The sequence below is a fragment of the Lethenteron reissneri genome, chromosome 34 (genome assembly GCF_015708825.2).
Source record: "Lethenteron reissneri isolate LAM-NWPU_2019-01 chromosome 34, ASM1570882v1, whole genome shotgun sequence".
Lineage (NCBI taxonomy): Eukaryota > Metazoa > Chordata > Hyperoartia > Petromyzontiformes > Petromyzontidae > Lethenteron > Lethenteron reissneri.
In genome coordinates, this window is record NC_083812.1 from 16,274,151 (window position 1) to 16,299,537 (window position 25,387).

A 25,387-nucleotide genomic window follows, 5' to 3' on the forward strand; every position below is an offset into this window, starting at 1 on the left:
ACTGGGGAAGACCAACATTAGATGCATACAAATGTTTTAAATAAACATCATAACAGCGTTTTTTTAAATATTCTCATCATGAGGTAAGTTACAGACATTTATATGGTAACTTTATTTTGTATGTAGTGAGCAGGTGTGACAGTAGCCATACATCCCATTCTTGGAGCAGGATTTGTAGGCGACCACCTTGTTAGGGGGGCGTGGGACACGAAGGGCGGCGGTGGTGGTCTGGACACACCACGCTGAGCCTTTGTTTCCCAGGTGTTAAACTTGACCCTGGGTGGAGCAGTGGTGCTGCGATGAGCGCACTGCACGATGCATCCGGGGCCACCTCAGTTTGATTCCCAGCCACAGCTAAGATCAGTTGGTTGGTGATTGACAATTTAACCAGCCCTGGTTCCCCTTCACAAACCCATCCACTGTTCGGGTTCCTTATGCCAGTAATCTTGGGGAGGCCTTCATCCAGCAGTGGATTGACCATAGCTGATGATGATGATGACACTGATAAAATAAAACAGCCACATTTTATAAAACCGGATCCTCCCAACGGTAAGTCCTGAGACTCAGAAAGTATTTCCAGGGTTCACAGGGAAATGATAATTACTGTATTATCATCACTATACGTACCGCTTCTAGCCCCCTTACACTGGAACAAACTTCCCCTACATGTCAAGCAATCGGGCTAACTGACTATTTTTAATTCTTACCTTAACACTTATTTTGCCTCGCCTACCCCAGCTCCTAATTCCCCAACCATTACCTATATTTAACACCATCATTTCTCTTCCCAATTTCCCTACCCATTCATCACACTCACTCATTATCATCAACCACTCATTGTCACTCTCATCATCGTGCATTTCAAGCATTGTTATATCACGCAGTACCATCCTCATCAACATATCTCATCGCACCGTTTCAATGTAAAACTGCTAATTCTCTGTTCAGCACCTTGGTTAAGGCACTATATAAATGAGAAAGTAAGAAAATCTAAGATGCAAAAATGTTTTTTGGAGAAAACATACTCCACCCAACCCAAACCGGCTTCGCATAAACAGAGGTTACAGTTTACTGGCTTCACTGAGCTCACCGGGTTGGAAGGGATGCTCTCCGCTGCCGGGTAAAAACTCGAGAAGCCTGCACGGAGCTTAATTATAGTGCGCTGCTAACGACACCCATGCATCACCGTTCCCACTCAGGGCGCTGTAACAGGGTTGGTCAGACAGGCCAAGGAACAGCTGTAACGTTGCAAAGTATTTATGGCATTACCCGAGGAGGCAGAGCTCATTAGATGGCCATTATGTTTTCAATTTTCTCCCTCTGCATATTAGAAGAAAAAAAAACACCAAGGAAGTACTGGGGGCTGTCGAAGCCAAGAACAGAGTCATGTGCAGAAATTAATATGAGTGCCATGATGGACTGTAGCTCCCACTCAGCCCTCGTGCTTCGCCTAAAAATTTAATTACACGAGTATAATACATGCAATGTGAATTACGCTGTGCTTTTAACCTGCGGTTTTTACGCATACATTTACAAGTAAAAATGTGTGACAATACCGGCTAGGTGGCACAGAAGATGCTACCTTATAATCCTGCTTGTGGGCTCACTCGGCCTATCATCCCTCCCCCCAGGATAGATAAAATAATGGGCTGACTCAGCCCATTATCCCTCCTCCAAGGTCGATAAAATTAGGACAACTTTGTTGGGAAGTCAACAGTGGTTGTCCTCTGCAAATACTCGCCCCCACCTTCTCCAACGAATATCCACAACTGGCTCAGTGCGTCACCTCAGTGCTCATTTGAGCAGAAAATCACTTTTACTGTTGACAATTTTTATGTGCGTGTGTGCGTGAATAAAGTAGTAGCGGTAGTGTAGCGGTTAGCGTACCGCGCTACGAACCCATCCAACACCAGTGACGATTATCTGAACCAGTCCTGGGCCTCCACTTGGTAGACTCAGCCTTAAATGAGTATCCGGTGTGGTGTGTAAACATCGTCACTGGGGAGACAAAGGCGGCCGGGCGTGGTGCTGGCCACCCACCCTCTCGTGTGCTGTGCCGGCCTTCATAGGCGCTGCTACCCGCTAACAGCACTTGTCCCAACAGTCTGTTGCCGGCTACACCAGGGGAAATCGTTGTCTTGTGCTTGAATATACAAACGTACCAAGACGGGAAGGATTTTTTTTTTGTTGTGCAAGTTATTGTAGGAGATGACTCCGTCTGCTACTCAGTAAATCATGAGCGAGCCCTGGGATCCATTTCAGGGAGACCTCTAATGTAGCACAATTAAAGAGCATCGCCATTTGGCTCGGCAACGATGAACCTCATTAAATTATGAACGGGATCTTGTTATGCCGCTACATTTTTAATAACGACCCTGGGTAATTGGCTATTAATACGCGGAGGCCAATGCCCTTTTAAACATTCAGGTAAAGCCACCTACCCCTGGCTTTGTTTGCCTTTTCCTTCTTTAAACAAACTGCAAGGGAAGCAACAACAAAAAATCATCTTGGTAGAAGATTTGTACTCCAAAAGATGTATAATTGGATCTTTTGGTTAATAGGCTATAAGTATATGTAATTAAGCCACCGTGCTGTAGGCAGGGCGAGCAATTACGGAGTTATTGATTGATCCTAAACCTCATTCTCATTTGCTCATGCAACCCTTACTCGACTCGCTGTGCTACAAGATAGTGCACTCACCGGGAAATTATTAAATTGTAAATATATGTACTTGTCCGAGAGTCCAAAAGCCGCTATATTTCTGTGACTTTTAATTGAAGTCACATCTAAGGGCACTCGGTTCTTGAGAGCATATATTGCAATACGTGAAGAGATGTACGCTCAAATAATCCAACCTAATCGTTCTTCATAAAACATATTCTCATTAATAAAGTAATAAAGTGTAATGTGAAATATTCTTCATTTTTTCCCAATGGAATCGCAACGATTACCGTTAGAAACGAAACCGCGTAGGCCGCGTAGAGACACGCGAGGGTTAAGCAGCGCCTGGGGAGTAGTTGCACAATCGCTGTTTTTATCCACATTTAAATTCTTTAAAAACTATTCTGAAAGATGGCTAAAGTTTTCAGGTTTCCCTTCTGCCAGATGAAGCATGCATTTCAATCTCAGATTCCCATTGCTTTATATTAATGCCCAGCCCAGCATATAGACGCACATAGAGATGTAATATTAACTGCCCAGACTGGTGCACTGCACAATATGCTGTGTGGATCATCAACCTTCAAATGTAACTCAACCTGGCCCAGAAGAGAGGTGATGAGCAAGCAGACACAGCTCTGCACCCACTGTAGCATTCGCTACCCCTGCATACTCTGGAAAACAATGTCCGTACCAGCGGAGAAACATCCAATTAGATTATATTGCATCTAAATGCAATTGCATCTCGAGGCTCTGTACATAAAGAGTGGGCATATTGATATTGTATGGAGAGAAGCAGCCAATCACGTGCAGAGGAAGAGAGGAAGGCCTTGAGCCTGAACTTAACTACAGAGAGGGAGTCGACAGCAGCAGCAGCACGGGCGGCCTGGGGAAGCGAGTCCCAGACCATGGGGGCATTAGAAGAGAATGAGGGACCACCTGCTGAGTGGAGGTTGACTCGGAGCTTCGACAGAGAGCCTTGGTTACTGGAGCAGACAGGGCGTGGATGGGCGTAAACAATGACGTTTTACTGCTTTGTGACGTGAGTAACTGCAGTCATGACTCCCGTCACAGGATTCATCCGCGTGCATCCCACCCCACCTCTCCAGGTGTCTTCACCCCGCTGTTCGCAACCTCTTCCCCAATTCGCGTCCTTTTGGATGCGTTCTGTTCCTTGGAAAAAACATTTTTAAAATATTAAATGTAAATGCTGACTACAAAAAAATACGTATTATATTACAGTGAAGCACGTGGGCAGTCAAGTGATTGTGTGTGCATTGCGATGGAGGGATGGATGGCTTGACGATTCTCCATAGCGATGCATCCTCGCAGCACCGTTGCTAATCCTGTGGCTGGTGCGACGCGCCAGGCGACGGACGAGGACTCCCCACCAAACAACCAGATCACGTACAGCATCCTGTCCACCTCGGCCTACTCCTCCTACTTCAGCATCACCGTGTCCGGCGGCTACGGGGGTGAGTGCTCTCGCTTGTAATGGCAATGGCAGAGAGACGGTCGCGGAGCGAACGTCAGCGGCTCCGCACACATTAAACTCACATTTTGGTTAACGCGTAGGCTTTCGCAGCCAATATTATGATTTGTAAATTATCGTTAGTTTACACAACGATGTGGCCATGTTTGTGTTTTAAGACTCTACAATTACGAAATTTGGCTGTCAGAATTGGTCTTCAGCTTACTGGCGAGCTGAAATAACAACAATTGGTGTGTTGAACACTTCTGGACATGACAAACTTAATCTGTTTGGCTGCGTCGGGTGGTGGAGGGTCTTCATGCCACAAATTTGGTCGGATGGTTACACAGCCTAACCCACACTTAAATTATGAATAACATTAAAGTAATTACAAAATGATGACCAGCCCTAGGATTTGTGATCGTTTTCTCAAAATACCTAAAAGTATAATGTACACATTATCTCTGGGAAGAAAACAATAATTAAAAAAGTATTTAATTAAACAACGTATGAAATTATGACAACACATTTAACTGCTTTTCATATTTCAGGGCGAAGCAACAAGCCTTTTTGTAATTATCATGTTAGCTTTCATAGTTAATGTAAATAAAATATCTTAAACAACGCATCTGCTAGTATGAGAGCAAAGGCCAAGTGAGGTGACACTGCACTTGCGAGTGTGCATGAACTCCGAAATCTCAGCGTGCGCCGTGGGTTTTTTACGTATTTGGCGAGACGTTGACAGATGACAGGAGTGCAAAGGTTCAAAATTAAATGAAACGGTGGCAGTCGGTGCAGGATGTGAATGTTAACAAGCTTGTCGCATGCACGCGTATGTGTACTTGTGTCTGCACGTGCCAACACACGAGTCTGCCTGACAATCTATCTTCAATGTCTCAAGGGCCATTTATGCTATTAGAATAATTTCCTTATTATTATTTTTTTTTCCCAATTACCTGCAAAACGGGATATAACATTCACCTGCTACGGATCAAAGATCTTTCCGGCAATGAAAATGCCCCTCATGCTCCGGAAACCACAAGAACAAATTCACATCGCAGAGAGAAAGTTTGAAATCAGGTGATTAGTCTCCCTTATTGGGCTCTCCATCAAGTGTCTAAAATATTCCCGTATAATCGGCACTCTTTGTGGGGAAAAAAAATGTTGCACTCCATTGGGCACATTTTCAATTTAATGCTCTCACAACCGGTTAAGGCAAAATTAAGTAAAAACATCAATTCTTATAGATATAATCATTGGTCACTGGGCTGAGAACACAAAACCCACCTCGGTGCGTGCAGGATCCCCAATTAACTCCGAGTGGCAACCTGGCGCAGGAGCAAAGCCTCCGGAGCCAACGCTGCCACGTCACACGGCCGTTTTTGGTGTAATAATTGAGCTTCAAAATCTAACCCGGTGTTTTATCAGAGAAACCCCGATCTCAGGCCAGTGCCTTTCCGTGCAACAAAGCCGCATGAATTGCTATGCGTATAGGCAGCGTGCACACCGTTGCCTAGGGGTGCCACGGTGGCGAGATGTTAACTACCTCGCCTGGTATGCGGGAGGTCGTGGGCTCGACCCTAACCCTGATGTCTGTATATTTGAAATTAGCATGTCTCTCTCACCATAGTCGCTTGGATTTTTCTCTGGGTCCTTCAGTTTTTCCCTTCACATTTAGAAACAGCATGTGGTGTAAAGTATTTGGCTGCAATCCATTTCCATATGGTAAGCCACTTCATTGAGCTATAATTTTGGCCAGGTCACTTCTGAAAAAGAGCTATATAGCTCAGTGGGCCTTACCCGCTAAAATAAAAAAAATAAGTTAAATAGTTTAAACCTATGGCTCAGGGAAATGAGCTGGGCTGCAGCTGCAGCTCAGGGTTGCTGCCAATGAAATAATTTTTCGTGGCAAATGTCTAAATTGTCTTTTGCCAATTTTTTTTATATCACTCTACTCGCAAATTACTTAATTATGAAACACACAGCAAGCTTTGCCCCCGACCATTAAAAAACATCCGAATGAAGATTCTTGAGACTCAGAGAGGCATTCCTGGATATACACGTATAACTATAATTTGTAATTTTGCTTATGATTAATACAACATGACTGTTGGACTGCCTTGTCACAATTCTAACAACTCTGACAAGTAAACAGAGATATGTCTGTGTCACCGTGTAAAAAACAAATAAGATAAATGAACATTTTCGTCCATGAGCCTTTGGGCTTTCTGGTTTCCAGCAGCAGTTGTTTCCTGCTGCCTGTTGGGATGGCAAAACAAACATTATTTTGAGTTTGCGGACTAAACAATAACATTGCCACGCATTCGGCTGTCTTTTAGGCTGGTGGTCTAGGCAAGGCTGAGAGCGTTGTACATCCAATGTGCTGGTCATATGACACGCATGCAAGGAATTATGGAAGTCATGTCTTCCTGCTGTTTATGAGCAGCAGCACACGTTTGCGTGTTGTTATTTTTAGCAGTTGACAAACTGGACCAGTTTTAAGCTCTCATGAGACTCATCAGTGGAGTGCGGCTAATTGAACGACACACAATTTCAACCGTTCAACTCACGAAGCCTGATGTTCCAGCATGTGATTGCGCTCATGCCTCCACGCATGTCCTCTCCCCTCCTCCCACGTGGCGTCCCGCAGTCGTGACGCTGGCGCGCGCCCTGGACTATGAGAAGATCCCTGGGGGCACCATCAGCCTGACCATCATGGCACTTGACGGTGGATCGCCACCCCTCAACAGCACCGTCACTGCCATCGTGGAAGTCTTCGTACGTTTTTCCGCCTCTAAATCACCTCTTGCCTGCATTGTTATTAATCTTAGCTATTTCCATGCTACACATCTCCGGTCTGATGAGTTTCAGTCAGTTACAAAAGAAAATGTTCGAGTTGGTTTATTGTCGTCCTAAGGCAGTGCCAGACTGTCTTCCCCGCAGTCACCAGGGATGGCTTGGCTGCTACATTGTGCTGATGATTATTAACAAGGATGAAACCGGCATACAGTTGTCTCATGTTTCACGCTGCTGTATTAATGTATGGTCAAATAACCCCCACGAACCCTATGGCGCGGGGAGGCCATCATGCAGCAGTGGACTGTGAAAGGGCTGTACGTGTAAATGAGCTGCGTGTCCTTGGCTTTTTGACAAGAATTTGCCGCTGCGTTAAATTAGATAAATAAAGGCTCTCCGAAAGTTATAGTCCAACACACAGCAATAGAACTCTCACAAGGAAGTGATGTATTGCTTAAATGAGTATTTGCAGCTGATTTTCCACTTTCCTATGGTGGAGGCGAACCTCGCAAGACGACAACTCAGAATCAGAATATATATTTATTCATACTGGAAGAATCCGATGAGCTCTTTATCAGATATCCTGTCGGGGCACGGGGTCAGGACGTTACAACAACAAACAATGCAAACACACAGTAGGAGTGTATAGTGTAGGAAGGGAAACAAATCACTTTAAAAACATACAAAGATAACTAAACAATGTTTTATCTTACCAGATAAAGCCCACGGAGCTATTAGCTTATTTTTCAGACTCGACCTGGCCACAAATGATGGCTCAACAAAGTGGCTTATCATGTGGAAATTTATAGCAGAAAAAAGTAACAATAATCTTACTGCTTTTGACTGCTCCATAAACTGGTATTTATTTTATTGACCCTGGAGGAATGATGGGCTGATTCCATCCCCTCATCTAGGATTTGAACTCAAAACCTTCCGATTATGAACCACTCACTCTGCCACTGAGCCATTTGGGAATTACATAGTAGCGGCATGCCTGTTGTGATATTTACGGCATGCCTGACCATAACTGTAAAGGTTTCTTCCTATTAACTCAGCCTTAAAATCGTGGACGACACAGTCACACACACCTAGATACAATTCCACTTGGACCCCCGTCTGTTAATACTCCGGTCATCCTCGCAGTGACGGCTTCTGGCTAGCCATCAAAAAAAGACAGTCACCGCATCGTGCTTTCAGATGCGCTTCTTCGGCCGTCTGGAGCGCTCTTCCTTCCGATAATATAATTAATAGGAAGCCACTGGAGATATGCACTTTTAAATAATCTAGATTGAAAAGTCATTCCTTTAGAGCTGTTTTTTGTGTTTAGTTTGATGTCATTCCCCCGCACCTCCGATTAGTATAGTTGGCTACGTTCAGTGCGAAATAAGTTCAACATACATACACATGATCCTTATGGCGGTACCCCGGGGTGCCAAATAATACAAAATGGCCGAGGCAATTAAATATCTTATTTCTGGGACACGATTTTTTCCAGGGTTGTACTTAACTCCGCGACTGGGGTACCAATCAATCCGAAATCGGTGCTACTCCACAATGTCGAGACACCAAACATTACCATAAGAAAATCCGTTATCGGAAGATTGTCGCATCGCCAACCATCAACAGACTAAGAATGACTGCATCATGGACATTATGCGAGAGCCGGGGTACTATGGTGACCCAGGGGCACCGCCATAAGGTTTATTTGTACTTTAGGTCCAGATCAATTACACGTGAGGAAACCACGTGACTGCTGCACAAGTATCAGTAGCAGATATTGTTTACGTTTGCTTATGCTTGTGGAATATTTCTCTCCATTATTTTGTACATTATAATTGAATGACATTTCTGTCGCGAATACACAGTTCTCAATTCAAGCACAAAGTCATTCTTTGCATTTACAAACACAGACGTGCTTCTCCTGTTACATACACAGCGGCGTATCATTTGTATATGTTTCGTAATGTATTTCTTTGCTCCACCAAACAGGATCCACGACGTTAAATCAGACAACCCAGCAGCATTTGTTCAATCAGCTGTACGTCTTCTGCTACCAAACGCTGCCGAGACTCGGAAAGTCAAAACCGCTCGGGCACTTTGCCTACATAAACAAACGCTGCTTGGAAACATTCGATCCAAAAGGCTGATGAGCTGATGAACCTAAATGTTATATTTTGGTGGTGAACCAGGCGCTTGTCTGCTTTTATTTACGTATGTTTTTTGCGAACACACGCGCACAGTTGTCGTACAAATTGGACATTTCCCTGCTTCCCAAAAAACTTTTGGAAGAGGAGAGGAAGTTGCTAAGCGGGTGGCGATGTGATCAGAATTTTGGGAAATGGCGAGTGTGTGAAACACGAACCAAACAAGGAAGTCGGTTTTTTTTGTCGCCAATGAAATGTGCAGATTAAATGCAAATTTATTATGCAAATCAGCATTGCGGTTCAGCCGTAGTTAATCATCTAATTGCTTCTCTGGAAAGCGAATTCACAAAACTGAAAATAATACGTTAATCACATGCTCATTTATGAAATACGTGGCCTGTGTGCCACACTTCAGCCAGATGTTTGGAATATTGATTAGAAGAATCCAGAAGGCATTGATATGCACGAAAACTGCGCATATATATAATGTACAGACATCGTAATGTCACCAGGCAGCTCAGCGGTAGAGCGGTCTACAATTGGAAGGTTACGAGTTCACATCCTCGTTGGGGATTTCATTCCGCCCATCGTTTCTTCAGGGGTCGATAACAGTAGTTGTCCTATAGATAGACTTACCCCTGCCATATAAATATTAACTTTTATATCACTGGCTCCGGGCTGTAAAGGGGAGAAATCAATTTGAATCAATGTAAAATGTCATACTTTATAGGTTTTAAGTTTTCGTGACTGCAGGGATCCATACTCTTTGGTTCGTTTGGTAAAGTCACGTAGGTGTATAAAATAAAATAAATTAAATCACAACGTTTCGATTGCAACACTTGCAACACAGGCAATCATCATCATGATGATGATTGGTTGTGTTGCAAGTATACTTTATAGGTTTAAAACATTTGCTACGGTGGCCATGGCGTGGGACGTTTACGCATCTTAGGCCTCCATATGTAATTTGAGGTGGAGCAGTGGCTCTAACGGTTCCCACACTGCGATGTGAACAGGGCGACTCGAGCTCAAGTCCTAGCCACAGCTCATGTGAGTGGCGAGTGATATTTGCACCGATTCAGGGTCCCCCACTTCACAAACAAGCATGGTGAAAGTTTGGTCAAACAACCACCATGACTGATGAGACAGTGTGGGGAGACAGTGTGGGGAGGCCTTCATCTAGCAGTTGATTGAGGAAGGGGCTGTATGACATTTTGGTGGCGTGTGACATATGTATGTAAGTTGAACTTTCGGCACCGTATGTAGCCAACCGTGCTAATCGGAGTTGAGATTTGAATGGGGCCCGATATTTCACTTATAAGAAATGCACCTTGAAATTGGCAGCACTGTAGTGTTACTATATATTTTTAAAAAACGCTGTTCCTTTCAAAGTATCCATCGCCTGTGCATGCACCTTGGCTACGATAAGATATTCCAGCCCATTATGGTCCCATCATCCAGATGGCACATTATCATGATTCGGTGCCACCAGCGCTACCCCCCGCACCCCCAATCATTCACAATGTTGAGTATACTGCCAGCTCTGCTTTACTTGACTGGCCTTGGATGTATACCAGTGTATGTGTAACATACGCATAATAATCAGTGAAGAACAATTTGCGGCCACATTGTGGGAGTGTACTGCATTTGCATGTAACATCTGATAGTGTAGCTAGGGCATTTTGAAAACGATTCAACCGTTGTGACAGCTTTTGCAGCGCCATCGAGTGGAACAGATAGCTGGCAATTTATCACACGAATGTTCGCGAGGTATCTGTTAACCCTGGTCTATAATTTCATTTCAGAAGAGCTCTAACACAGTGATAAAATATGCATGACTTAGATGATGCTACCGCGTGTCGAGCAGCACCCCGAGGTGTCCCCGTGCCCAGCTGAGAGGGAATTTAATCATCTGAACTTTAAATGATCTGCCCATCAAATCTTTTAAACGCGCATTACAGTAACCGGTGCACATTTTTAAAGATCCAAACCCGAGACAAGATCTTCACAAAAATGCTTCAGCCGTGTTGCATCTACCGTCGAGGAGAGGGGTTTCCCTAAGCTGTCGCCATCTCTTGCGGTCCTGCAATGCAACACTTAATCTCACTCCTGCACACGTGAGCTAATCTCTCTGCTCCATCTTGGTCACACGCGAGTGAATCCCTCTTTTGGCTGCCATTCTGTGCTCAGTTTCATCCACCCACCACCGTCCCTTCTCACGATGAGTCCAGCCTAGCTTGCTGAATTTCCTTTCCAGGCATCGTGATGTCTCAAAGTTGTGTTTGTATCCTAATCCATGCGGTCATCTGTGTCTCAGTATGATTCCAAACGTGCATCTCTCCACGCTTCTACGCACACTTTTCAGCTCTTGGTCCCTTTTTCTGTGTTCTTGTCCATGTGTAGTGACTAACTCGGAAACAGTAAGACTTGGAGGCACTTCTTTATTTAGCGAGCACCGTCGGGATAACACACCCACCCTACGTGGGTGCACACTATTATTATTAAGACCGTCTATTGTCGGCGGCACTGCTTAGTTAGAACAGTTGGTAGGCTGTCTGACTAGCGGCGTCCCGGGATGGTGAAGACAGAGACGACGACGAGAACAATGTTGGCGATGATGACGAGAGCAATGTTGGCGATGACGACGAGATGGTGACTACGATAGACTTGAGCAGCACGACGGGGATCATCCCACTTCCAGCAGCAGCCCCGAGGTCCCCCACAGGGGCCCTTTTATACTCCCAGCGTGGCCTCGCTCCGCCCCAGCCACGCCCCCTTTCTGGAACCTACTAGCAGGTTCCCGAGGCTTCACGATGGGCCCCTTCTGTGACCTTTCCCCGAGATGTCCCCCTCTCATGTCTATCATGGCCTGCTGACGTCAGTACTGCCATACACCGCAGATCCCCTTTTTCGCCAGCAGCCAGCGCTATGCCACTACAAACGTTTCTTCACCAAATGTCAAAGGAGAGTAATATTGATGATGCTGCATCGCTAGTGGTGCGCAATCACAAATAACAACACACTCAACATCATCATCAATAACACACCGGGGCCTTACAAGGATTTCCCCCCTCTTTTTTGTCATCCGTCATAGCACGGAATGTGCACCGATTTAAAACTTTCTCTCTCATCTCTTAATTTCAACATTTTGATCCTGGCCCACCTTCGAAATTCCACTAAGCATACGCATGCTTTTGCGTTGTCCAGTTGTGTCTTTACAAACACAATTCTCTTGTTGAGAAAAACTTGTAGTGCGTGACTTATTTTGCTTACACTGTAATGATCTTGAGTCTAATTTGGCAGCCTTCATTGTTAAGTTATTAAATCGTTTCCTGTTATTAATCTCTGGTCGTTATTTTCATGACTGTGCATCGGCAAATATGATAATTTCTCTATTTATGTTCACGCCTCAATTTCTCCAATGTCACAAAAGGAAATCTCAAGCTGCTGTGAATAGTATCGCCAAACACGCATCACCTTGCTTGACTCCTCTTCTAGTTTGTATTTCGTAAAAAAATTCAGGTGTGCAATATTTATCAACGGTTGAAATAATGTATACGCATTTTGTATTAAAGCCTTGGTTTGTGAGAGATGTTATATCATTTACAAAAACGACCTCGATATAACATTATGGATCTGACATGCAGGCTCAAAAGTTTGGAAATTCTGAGTTATGGGTACCACCTTGGGATACATAACTCATCCCTCCACCCATTGTGCCTCCTCAGTACAAAACGAATCACACCACAGTTGGTTTCCTATGACATCATTCTGCACCGTTATGAGAAATTGATAACGTTACAATTCTTCGAGGTAGAGAAATCCTCATTAAGGGGCTTCTCTAACCCTGGCCCATGGCAAACACTGCTGGGCAATGGCATCCTCCAAGTGTAAGTAATGGGAGACAAAAATGTTGTAATTATTAAAAATTACACTTGTAGATTAGGAATGATTATATATTGATAGATGAATAAAAACAACACACACGGTTTGAGTTAAACTATTAGTTTTAAAGTAAGTTAATTTTTATAGTCTCCAGAAGCCATGCATAATGGGAATTGATATTCATTTTGTCCTTTCAAGAGTCTAATTGAGGGTAAGTTTTTACTGCTAGAAGGACCTTGTCTTAACCCAGCTTGAGAATAGGTTTTCCCCTTTTTTTGGCAACAAAACAGGTGTTAAGATATTAAAACACCAAACTGAATCCTTTTACAAGGAATCACATGTGCATTAACCAAAATACTTGTGGTCAGAATCCAAAAAAAAACGTACTCTGATAATATAATCATTGTCTTTGAAACGAATTGGTCCACACCAGAGACAGCTTTCTTTCGAGCCTAGTCTCAAACGGCGTTAGACCAGAGGATGCCAAAAGGCGTACAACACAAAGACAATGCACTTTCGGAGTAATGAGAGCTCGTGGTGAGCAGCTACATCATGGGACCTCCTTTTCCAGTATCAAAATATGAGAATAGGTTTCCCCCTTTTTTCAGGCAACAAAACAGGAAACCCAGCTTGTTTGTATGGTTGGGTCGCTGCTAAATTGTCAATTATTGAGTTATCTTTATTATTTTTATTGAATTAGCACATTCTAGCAATAACCACACCTATGGTTAAACAAATAGTTGATTTATTCACGAAACATTCAAATATTAATTAAGTATCAAAATGTTCATATGATTCCTGCATTATGATCTTGTTGAAGGATTACAGACCCGTGAGGCCGCTTAGCACAAACAGAATAATCGGCAGTAAAATCAATCCATGAGAAACTGCTCCTTCCCTCCATAATATAGGTTTTTTTCTGTTATATCGCGTAAATATAAATGTGTCGTTACACCCACCACCACCCGACACAGCTAATTAGTAAGGTTTGTCACGTTTACTAAACATGCCAATTCGTTACTAGTTCAGCACACGCGACAAACATTACAAATTGGCTGTGTTGGGTGGTGGCGAGTCTAACAACACATATTTACGCGATTTCACCCAAAACACCTCTGTATGGAGAATTAGGGATAATATTTGTTGCCTCCGTGTTAAACTGCTCCTTCCTTGTACATTTCATGTGTTTTCTTATTTTCTACACTCGTCATTCCATTGATGTAGAGTTAGCGGATGCAATGGAAATGAGGAGGGTATGAAAGGGCTCGAGTGGAGAGACGTACACTCGGGGCAGAGAGGAACTCTGTCACGTCGTGGCTCGTGGGTCAGGCTTCGCAGGGGTCCTCTTCAATCAGCCAGAACCACCTCGACAGACTTTGAACTAATTATTCGCCGTGTATTCATTCGCATTAAGTCTACCTTGCGATGATAGTCTGATGGTGCCAGAACCAATTACGTCTTCCTTTATCAGCGATGGGGCTGTTGCTGCAGAGTATAGTGTGAAGAAGGTGGTGGTGATATTTAGTTCACGTTTTCCAGTGCTCTCATCACAATGGAAAACAAAAAAACGCTCCAGAGATCGTCATCCGAAGCAGGTGCAGGAAGTTGCTGCTTTGGTGCATTTCCCAACGCCACCGAGCCCCGTTGTAACGGAGATGAATGCAACATCTACATTTTGCACTCTTCATACACACGCGCAACAGGTGTACAAAAAAGATGATGAGCCATGCCACTCGGTGGGTTTATGTGCCTATTTTAGATGTACGATTGAGTCCCATGTTAATCCACGAATAATGTGATACGCACATTTATTTAGTTAAGCAATTAGATAACTTGTTACAGATAAATGCACACATACCTATGTGCATGCAAACACATCACACTTAATCTGCTTAATACAAGCATCCAGGTAATTGCTTTTGCTCCAAAGTGAAATAGTTTCTGCCTCGAGTCGGTAATTCACAGTCTGCGCACGCACGCACATATGTTCGCGCGAGTGCATGCACATACACTCACACGTGCGCAAGTGCTGCGTGCTTTGTGTGTGTGTTGTGTGTCTGTGTGTGGAGGGGAGCGGTGTTACAGTGGTTAGCACATGACCAATAACAGTGGCGAATATTTACAGTGGCTCTGGGCCTCCCCTAGGTTGACTCAGACTTAAATAAGTACCTGGCGCGGTAAGGGAGACAGACGGCTGGCCGTGGTGTTGGTCACCCTCCCCCTTGTGTGACATGCTGGCTTTAATAGGTGCTTGTTAAAAGCATTAGCCTCAACAGTTTGTTAAAGGCTGTACCAGGGGATCTTTGTCTTTGCGACCTTACAAGAAGCACCAGGGTATCTGGTGGCAGAGGCTCCCCCCCCCGTCCCCCCGTGTGGGGGAATAAAGGTGTTTGTTGTAGCAACGGGCACCCAAAGTGAACCACCTATTCTTATCGAACGAAAAGAACAGCGTCACCAGAAGGAACGCTGGCGAACAACTGCCGCGCGGATTTAAATGTCACCGCGATCAAATTTGCGTTCATTTTATATTCATTAGCGGCGCTCCCTTGACACTGAGCAACCTGCCCCAGTCGTACAAGCCGGATATATATCCCCATCCATTTACATTGTCACGCTGACACGGGGCAACGTCCTAAGCGTGTAAAGCAATGGTTCCTGCCACGTTCGGGATTCCCATGGACCACCGTCAGCCCTGAACATTTCTTTGCAGAGCACCGTGCGCCGTTAACAAACATATTTGTCAAGATTAAAGTGAAATCTAAATCGCAGTATCGGCAGGAATTCTGCACACTGCCTCCCACGGCTTTGTAGGTCACAGGTTAAGAACCACAGACGCATAGGTTTGTGTAGTTCTTTAGATATGTTTTCAACATTAGTAATATTTCAGAAAGTGGCACTTGTTCCATTATTTGATTTACAAGGAGGTGGGCTGGGTGTTGAATACTGAGCCAGAGCCACTGAGTTCCTGGGTTCAAATCCAGACAGCCACCACAGATTATAGGAGGTTCTCAGTTGTGAGTTAATGGTCTTAGCCTGGTCTCCAATGACTGCACAGAAACCATGATGTTAAAAAAAATGTTGCATTTAATTTAACAGAATGTCTGAGAAAACAAAACATTTTTTTCACTGCCACGCAATGCACATTGCTGTGCAGGAGGGGATTCGGGAAAGTGCACCCCACCCCTCACCCCAGAAAAAACCCCACAAAACATCTCAGAAGTTGTTCCATCACATCTGCTTCCCTCAGCTGTCCTCCAAACTCCCGCACTATTCTGCAGGAGTTCCGAACGGATACTTTGTCTCATGACACGACAACGCCTGTAGCTCGATTTAGAATGCATTGGGGAAAAAGCAAAAAACATAAAACATGAAAAGGAACAAAAGGCAGGAAGGATGAATTCATGATTTGCTCTAAGCGGCTTTCCAAATGAGATTGTTTACCATGGCGGAGCACGCATCAGGGTGCCCCTCGATTGTGGCAGATGCTACGATGAGTTAATGTGATGCCACGCAATAGGCATGTCGATGCCCTCGCTTTTAAAGTATGTTGTTTTTCCGATGTTTTTAGCATGGGGCAACACTTTGCACTGTGTTAGGCTTCATGTTTGGGGGGGGGAATCTTTTTTTAAATATTGCTGGCATCGTGGCAATGTATCACTGATGTCATCCGGAAAGGTTTTTATTTTATTTACAGCATCATAAATCCTTGCAAGCAAAATATCTGGAGTGTGCAGCAAAGCAGGGGCAGCACCCGCACAGAGGAGGCATCTGACAGATTGACCCCAGAACGCATACTCCATTACGCTTCCTTGATTCCCCAAACATGATTGATCACTTTGAACGGTCTCTCTTGCATCGATACGAAGCCCTACAACCTCAACTTGCGCTGTGGTTCATTACCACAGAATCCGTCCGTTCCTTCGGCTGTGTCTCCTGGTTACTGCTCCCTGCGCCAATAAAATAACGTGACATTTCCACAGCAGCTCCCATAGCACTTGACTCCAGACTAAAGCAGCTTTAAGTATGTTTATTTGTTTTGATACTTACATTTTTTGGTGCATACTAATATCAATTAACATTAGACAAATAATGTGTGCAAATGGAATACTATTTACATAGTGACTGCAAAATAGTGAAATTAGGTCTAGCTCTGAGTGAACAATCTATTTCAGGGTGTGGCGACTCAAGAATTTGCCTTTTAAACAAAAGTACTTGGCAAACATTGGTCTGGTGGGCTGGTAGATAGTAGATTAATTACGTGTAAACTTTGTCATTTTATTTTCTGCACACAATCAAGATGGCAGGGTAAAATTGCGGTAGCACTCGTGGCTCGCAGTGAAAAAGAGTTTCTATACTCTACACCTGGTCTACAGAGTGAGAGTGAGTGGAGTTCGTATGATCTACCACTGTTCTGTGGAGTGATAGTGAGTGAGTAGAGTTTGTATGATCTCTCCCTGTTCTACTGAGTGGAGTTTGTATGATCTCTCCCTATTCTACAGTGAGAACGAGTAAGTGTAGTTTGTGTAATATAGTTGAAGACTCTTGGACGCCGGGGTTGGAGGCACACGTATTTATTCCGCGTCAGTAGGCACAATTTACGGACATACAACACTGGAGGGGGTATCGGCCCCCTCACCCGGCTAGCTGGGGATACACTTGCAACTATGTCTAACCTACCTCCTAGTCCTCCTCTAATGGGCTAGGGGAGGCTATCTGGCCCGACACTGGTAAGTCGGGCTTACGGTACCCAGAGTCCCAGACCAGCTCTGATAAGAGCACCGGCTCTGGCTCTCGGGACCACGCCGCTGGCTCGGTCCTGTTCGGCCCTGATAAGGGCAGCGACCCAGGGGAGTCCAGGGCTCTACCTAGACGGTCTTCGGTCTTCACTGGTTCAGCTTTAACATTATCTCCCCGAGCCCTCCGGCTCATCCCCTTTTATACCAAACCCCGGCTGAGGGGTGGGGCCCCGGGGGATCACAACTCCGGGCAGCCCCCCAGGCTCCCCAGCGCGGACGTCGTTGGGATCACCTCCCCGTGCACTCACGTAGCCACGCCCACTGTGTTTGTTTCCCGTGTGATCCCATGTATAACAGCCCCTCCGTAACACCCCTACATCCCCCCCCCCCCCCCCCGTACAGCTCGCAGCTGTCCCGGCTGCAACAAACGACAATAAAAGTTTATTTACCCCTTGACCCCGCGTGTGCCTCACAATTTTTTTTTTCAACAATAACGAGAAGGAGAACAACAACAAGAACAACAACAGCAAGGAGGAAAAATAAACCGACGCCCCCCCCCCGAATAAATACGAATTCCGTAAAAAAAAAAACGCCCTATATACAATTTGCAGGGAACCCCACCACACACACGACACACAGCGAACACAACATATGTACAATCTAAAGCGCAAGGAACACACCACCCACAGTGAACACAGCATGTGAGAAGAGAAAAAAAAGAATTGTTTCTTCTTTTTTTTTTCTTTTCGGCATCACAAGAGTCTGCGCATTATTGCGCGCGTCCTTGCAGCAGGCCCGTCACATGGGGCAACCCCGGATGGCGGACTGCCGGGTAGCACCCGCCCGTCTCCGAGTGAGTCTCTTTTTGATGCCGTGAGACCCTCGGCATCCCCAGGCGGGGTCGTTGGGCGTGAGCCCGTCACTCCTGATGCACCTGGGGGTGGCACAGCCGGCAACCCGTTAGGTGAGAGCAACGGAGACGGACCCAGTGAGTCGGTCGACCCCCCACATGTTTGGCCACGCGTGTGTGAAGTGGGAATTTGTACCGCAACGAAGGGTTTTAATCTGGAGGGGTGTACAAACCACCGCCGCTTCCCCCATTTGATGCGTACGCACTGCGGCCGCAAAACCTCAACCACTTCCACAGGACCCCGCCATGGCCGCACCAGTTTAGAGGAGGTCGCAAGTGGCACCTGTGGACAGTGCAGCCATGCCTTGTCCCCCGGCTTCCACTGCAGCACGTGCGCCCGACCCAGTCTGAGCCTTTCATTGGCTTTCTGACGGAAGTCAGAATTTTGCATGGCAGCATCCCGTGCCTCTGTCAATTTGGCAAGATTAAATTTAACATGGACGGCCAATTTAGTTTTACCCTGCGGCGCGGGGATCTGCAGCTGGGCCCGAACAGGCGGGTCAGGTTCGCGGCCATACATGAGGAAGAAGGGGGAAAATCCCGTTACCGCATGTGGGGCCATTCGGTATGCTGCCAAGACCCCTTGAATTTGCAAGTCCCAGTCGGTCTGTGAGTCCGAAACCTGCTGTGACAACATCGACGTGATGGTGCGATGCAGACGCTCGACCATCCCGTCAGTTTGCGGGTGATACGGGGAGGTACGAATTTTTTTCATGCCCAGGAGCTCACAGACTTGTTGGAGTAGTTTGCCGGAAAAATTTCTGCCCTGGTCGGTCAGCAGCCGCTCCGGAGCACCTTTGTCCAGGACGTATCCCTGGACAAAGGCCTCCACGATGGCTGCTGCCGACTGGTTGGCAAGGGGCCAGGCCATAGGCCAGCGCGTAAAGTACTCCACACCAGTCAACAAATATCTATTGCCCCTGGGGGTGGCGGGGAATGGGCCCAGATCGATTGCAAGGGCGGGTTAGACTCCCGTGCTGGTGGTTTCCGCTGCGCACACCGAGGGCATGACCCCAACAAATCCCCGATATCCCTTGTCATGCCAGGCCAACAAAAATCAAGCTGGAGCAAGGCGAGGGTCTTTTGGGTCCCCAGGTAGAGGAGGCACTCATGAGCGGCCCACACCACCTTACCCCGCAACCCAGAAGGGACCACCAGCCGGTGTCGATGGGATCTCCCGTCCCAATGCATTAGCAGACCCTGGACCATTTCCCATGAGTCGGCATCACCCCTCCCCCGTCCAGCACCCCCGACGCGACGACGCAACGCGAGGAGGGAGGTATCCTCCATCTGGAGGCGCCCCCATTCAGTGACAGGTAACCCCAATAGGGAATCTTTTCCCTGTTGTGCGATCGAATTCGCCATCGCCGTTGCGTCGTCGGCGGCCGCCAAGACCGGAACAGGTAGCTCCCCCGGAGGCCTGCAACGTCCTGACCCCAGGAGGCATGCGCATTCGGAGGTGGTTGGCATGCGCGACAGAGCGTCCGCATTGGTGTGGCGAACGCCCTTACGGTATGTAGTTTCAAAATCAAAGTCCTGGAGAATCTCCAACCATCGAGACAATTGTCCCGATGGTTGTTGAACTCGCAGGGCGTACTGTAGTGCCGCATGATCTGTGCGGACGGTGAAATGCCGACCGTACAGATATGGGCGATACTGTTGGATGAAATAGACAATTGCCAACAGTTCCCGACGGGTGACACAATATCTTTGCTCCGCTGGAGACAACACCCGACTACCGTACGCGACTACCCATTCCACGCCGTCAACCACCTGGGAAAGCACGCCCCCAATACCCGAGTTGCTCGCATCGGTGTCGAGCAAAAAGGGTTTAGAAAAATCGGGGTAAACCAAGGGAGGAGCTTTTACCAGAGCGTCCCGAAGGGAGCGGAAAGCAGCCTCCTCCTCTTGTCCCCAATGAAACCGAACCCCCTTTGACGTCAAAGCGTGTAGGGGTTTCACAATCGTCGCAAAATCCGCGACGAACCGTCAGTAATACGACGCGAATCCAACGAAGCTCCTGACCTCTCCCACCGAGGTGGGAGTTGGCCAGGAGCTGACGCACTGCGTTTTGGCGGGATCGGTAGCAATACCTGAGCGCCCGACGATGTGTCCCAAATAACGCACAGATTCGCGTAACAGATGACATTTTTGGGGTTTAAACTTCAGATTAGCAGCCCGCATTTTGAGGAAAACCGCCCGCAACCTCTGGAGATGTTCGTCAAATGTTTTACTAAAGACGATAACGTCATCCAAATAAATCAAACACGAGTCCCATTGCAATCCAGCCAAAACCAATTCCATCAATCGCTGGAAAGTTGCCGGCGCTGAGTGGAGTCCCATCGGCAACCGGTTGAATTGGAACAGGCCGTGCGGTGTACGGAATGCAGTTTTAGGCTTTGAATCATCGTCCAGAGGAAGCTGCCAGAATCCCGAAAGCAAATCCAATGTGGAGAAGAATCGCGCTCCCGCCAAGGCGTCAAGCGATTCGTCCATCCGTGGGAGCGGGTATGCGTCGGCAACAGAAATTTTGTTGAGGCGACGAAAATCGACGCAAAACCGCAACGAGCCGTCCTGTTTTTTAACCAGGACGATCGGCGCTCCCCAAGGGCTGGTAGAGGGAGAAATGATGTCGGCGGCTAACATGTCATCAACGGCCGATTTGACATGGTCCTTTTCGGCGGGACTTAACCGAAAAGGATTCTGACGTATTGGCGCGCTGTCACCTGTATCAATATGGTGACGCAGCAGATGGGTACAACCCAAATCGAATTTGTTCTGACTGAAAACGTCGTAAAATTCACGCAACAGTGTTTTAAGCTTTTGACGCTCTAAATCCGACAGGTCCGTCGATCCCGCACAAAGCGCCTCGAGCCACCCTTCATCGCTGTCCGAATGTGGTCGCGGCAGAGGGACAGTGCTTACGTGGTTCGTGACGGGTTCCTCACAGGGCACCGGCGTTGCGTGAGCAAGCACGGTCCCTTGTGGAACCACCACCGTCTGCGACCCCACATTAAGGACCGCGATGAAAGGATCCCTGTCCCCTCTAACGATGGTCTGGGCCGGAATTAAGTTAGGTCCGCTAACCCCGGCCCTAGACGGTCCCAGCAGGACCCCCTGGTCCACCATGCCTTTAGCGAAGGGCCGACGAAGTTTCAGAGGTACCAACATTTGTGCTCCCGGCGGTACGTGTACTGTTCTATCTACGAACGCTGGTACCGTTGCGAACGCCGTCCGACCCGCAACGGGGGACGGCAGAAACGCCATGCGTCGGCCTGATGGGAGCTCAATGCAACCCTGGTCGATTAAAATACGAATCAGCATTTTGCCCAGGAAGTCCGACCCCAGCAGGCACGGAACCGCCAGCGAGGAGGAAACAAAATCGGGCCAGACAATTTAATATCACCGATACAAATTTGCGCTCGAATTTGTCCAATGATGCCAAGCGAGCCCCCGTTAGCAGCGTAGAATGGCACGTTAACGGGCAGCAAGGGACGGCTCTGGACAGGGAGAATATTGTAAATTAGTTCCGAAATGATAGTCGCCGATGCTCCCGTATCGACCAGGATGCGCACCTCAACCCCGTCAATGTGTCCCACAACGGCTGATGACCCCGACGATGCAGCCACAACGTGATGGGCCAACACGGACCACTGGCTGGGTTCGATATGAGTCCCCACAGTGGTGCGTGTTGGCGCGACGCGTGCAATGTCGGCCCCCCCGTTCGTTGCGGTGTGCGAGTGTGTGATGGGTTTGTGCATGGGCCAAACATGAGGGGTGCCGCGACTCGCCGGGTTATGTCGATGGAGCTTGGGAGGAGGGCCGGCGTCCCGTCGAGGCGTCGTCCTGTGCTGTCGAGGAGAGCGGCACCCCGAGGCGACATGGCCCCGGATGCCGCAGTTGTAACAGCGCGGGAGCGCTGGCGACGACGATGGATGGTCGAGGTAGGTCGATCCGTCCCGGCCCCCCCGTACTTCCGCTCCCTGCTGCCGTCGACGGCACAAATTTCCTCGTCCGGGAGGGTGACTGCAGCCACAGCACGCCCGCTCGCCGCCTTGCTGGCCTTCCGTCGTTGCGAGAGCAGGTTTGCGTGGAGGAGTCGTGCAGCCTGGAGGGAACACATCTCTGCCTCGTCCTGTGCCACGACGACGATATCCAAGTCGTCCGCCAGCAGGAGTATCTTCTCCGTAACCATAGCGTCCACGCCTTCGTTGTCCATTCGTGGGAAGGCCGTCTTTGCCAGTGCCAGGAGACTTGTACGATATGCCAGGGGCGACTCTTTTGCACCCCGCTGGCGATCATAAAAGAGCTGTCTGCAGTCCGACGGTGGTCCGTAGACTGCAGCCAGCAACTGCAGTGCCATCTGTAGCGTGGAGCGTTTTTTCTTCGGCGCCGATGTAAGAGTGGCGAGGGCGTCGCCGTCGAGGAGCGCCGGCAGCGCGCGGAGAGCCTCGGCATCTGTCCACTGCGCCATTTCCTGGTGTGTGAGGAAGCGGCGCTGGAAGCCGCCCCAGTCGCCATCCTCGCCCACAAACGCTTTGAGTGGAGGTAGCCGTTGATGCAGCGCAGCGGCCGCCTTGGAAGGTCGCTCTCCGTCGTCCCCCTCACCCGGCTCTGCTTCGGCACGAGCGACGGATAGTATCGCCGGTCGCACCCGTGGTGACGCTCTGTCCGCTGGTGCGCCCGCCGTCGGACGCGAGGCTCAGGCCGGCCACGCCCTCAGCAGCTGCTGCAGCGATGGCGGGAAATTCAAAGTCGGGCTCCGTCGAAATGGCGGGAAGGCGCGCTGGTCGTCGGTTGTCGTCGTCCCGTGGCGGTCCACCAGCCCCCAGCCGTGTGATCTGGTCCAGCGTGGCGGCAGCGGCGTACAGCAGCTCCGCCAGTTTCGCGTGCGCCTGCCTTAGTCCATCTGTCGACGGCCCCCCATCCTCCCGATGCTGCGGTGTGGATGCATCCGGTCCCGGCTGCTCGATGCCTTCTTCAGCCGTCTCGGGCTCCACAACTGCAGCGGTGTCCTCTGCCTCCGGTACCCTGGCTCGAGCTGTCCGGCGCGTGTCCATGTTCGTGGTTTACTTCTGACACCAGATGTTATATAGTTGAAGACTCTTGGACGCCGGGGTTGGAGGCACACGTATTTATTCCGCGTCAGTAGGCACAATTTACGGACATACAACACTGGAGGGGGTATCGGCCCCCTCACCCGGCTAGCTGGGGATACACTTGCTAGCTATGTCTAACCTACCTCCTAGTCCTCCTCTAATGGGCTCGGGGAGGCTATCTGGCCCGACACTGGTAAGTCGGGCTTACGGTACCCGGAGTCCCAGACCAGCTCTGATAAGAGCACCGGCTCTGGCTCTCGGGACCACGCCGCTGGCTCGGTCCTGTTCGGCCCTGATAAGGGCAGCGACCCAGGGGAGTCCAGGGCTCTACCTAGACGGTCTTCGGTCTTCACTGGTTCAGCTTTAACATTATCTCCCCGAGCCCTCCGGCTCATCCCCTTTTATACCAAACCCCGGCTGAGGGGTGGGGCCCCGGGGGATCACAACTCCGGGCAGCCCCCCAGGCTCCCCAGCGCGGACGTCGTTGGGATCACCTCCCCGTGCACTCACGTAGCCACGCCCACTGTGTTTGTTTCCCGTGTGATCCCATGTATAACAGCCCCTCCGTAACACCCCTACATCACCCCCCCCCCCCCGTACAGCTCGCAGCTGTCCCGGCTGCAACAAACGACAATAAAAGTTTATTTACCCCTTGACCCCGCGTGTGCCTCACAATTTTTTTTTTCAACAATAACGAGAAGGAGAACAACAACAAGAACAACAACAGCAAGGAGGAAAAATAAACCGACGCCCCCCCCCCGAATAAATACGAATTCCGTAAAAAAAAAAACGCCCTATATACAATTTGCAGGGAACCCCACCACACACACGACACACAGCGAACACAACATATGTACAATCTAAAGCGCAAGGAACACACCACCCACAGTGAACACAGCATGTGAGAAGAGAAAAAAAAGAATTGTTTCTTCTTTTTTTTTCTTTTCGGCATCACAAGAGTCTGCGCATTATTGCGCGCGTCCTTGCAGCAGGCCCGTCACATGGGGCAACCCCGGATGGCGGACTGCCGGGTAGCACCCGCCCGTCTCCGAGTGAGTCTCTTTTTGATGCCGTGAGACCCTCGGCATCCCCAGGCGGGGTCGTTGGGCGTGAGCCCGTCACTCCTGATGCACCTGGGGGTGGCACAGCCGGCAACCCGTTAGGTGAGAGCAACGGAGACGGACCCAGTGAGTCGGTCGACCCCCCACATGTTTGGCCACGCGTGTGTGAAGTGGGAATTTGTACCGCAACGAAGGGTTTTAATCTGGAGGGGTGTACAAACCACCGCCGCTTCCCCCATTTGATGCGTACGCACTGCGGCCGCAAAACCTCAACCACTTCCACAGGACCCCGCCATGGCCGCACCAGTTTAGAGGAGGTCGCAAGTGGCACCTGTGGACAGTGCAGCCATGCCTTGTCCCCCGGCTTCCACTGCAGCACGTGCGCCCGACCCAGTCTGAGCCTTTCATTGGCTTTCTGACGGAAGTCAGAATTTTGCATGGCAGCATCCCGTGCCTCTGTCAATTTGGCAAGATTAAATTTAACATGGACGGCCAATTTAGTTTTACCCTGCGGCGCGGGGATCTGCAGCTGGGCCCGAACAGGCGGGTCAGGTTCGCGGCCATACATGAGGAAGAAGGGGGAAAATCCCGTTACCGCATGTGGGGCCATTCGGTATGCTGCCAAGA

At 48.4% G+C, this 25,387-nt stretch overlaps 1 protein-coding gene across 1 annotated transcript in view; it reads left to right on the top strand.

Moving 5' to 3' along the window:
* Positions 1-25,387, top strand: part of LOC133350498 (cadherin-23-like) — a 222,572-nt gene that overhangs the window by 88,422 nt on the left and 108,763 nt on the right. The window contains exons 17-18 of the mRNA XM_061564838.1: positions 4,028-4,133; positions 6,780-6,907. Of these exons, the coding sequence (XP_061420822.1) occupies positions 4,028-4,133; positions 6,780-6,907 (234 nt within the window). The remainder of the gene's footprint in view (positions 1-4,027; positions 4,134-6,779; positions 6,908-25,387) is intronic.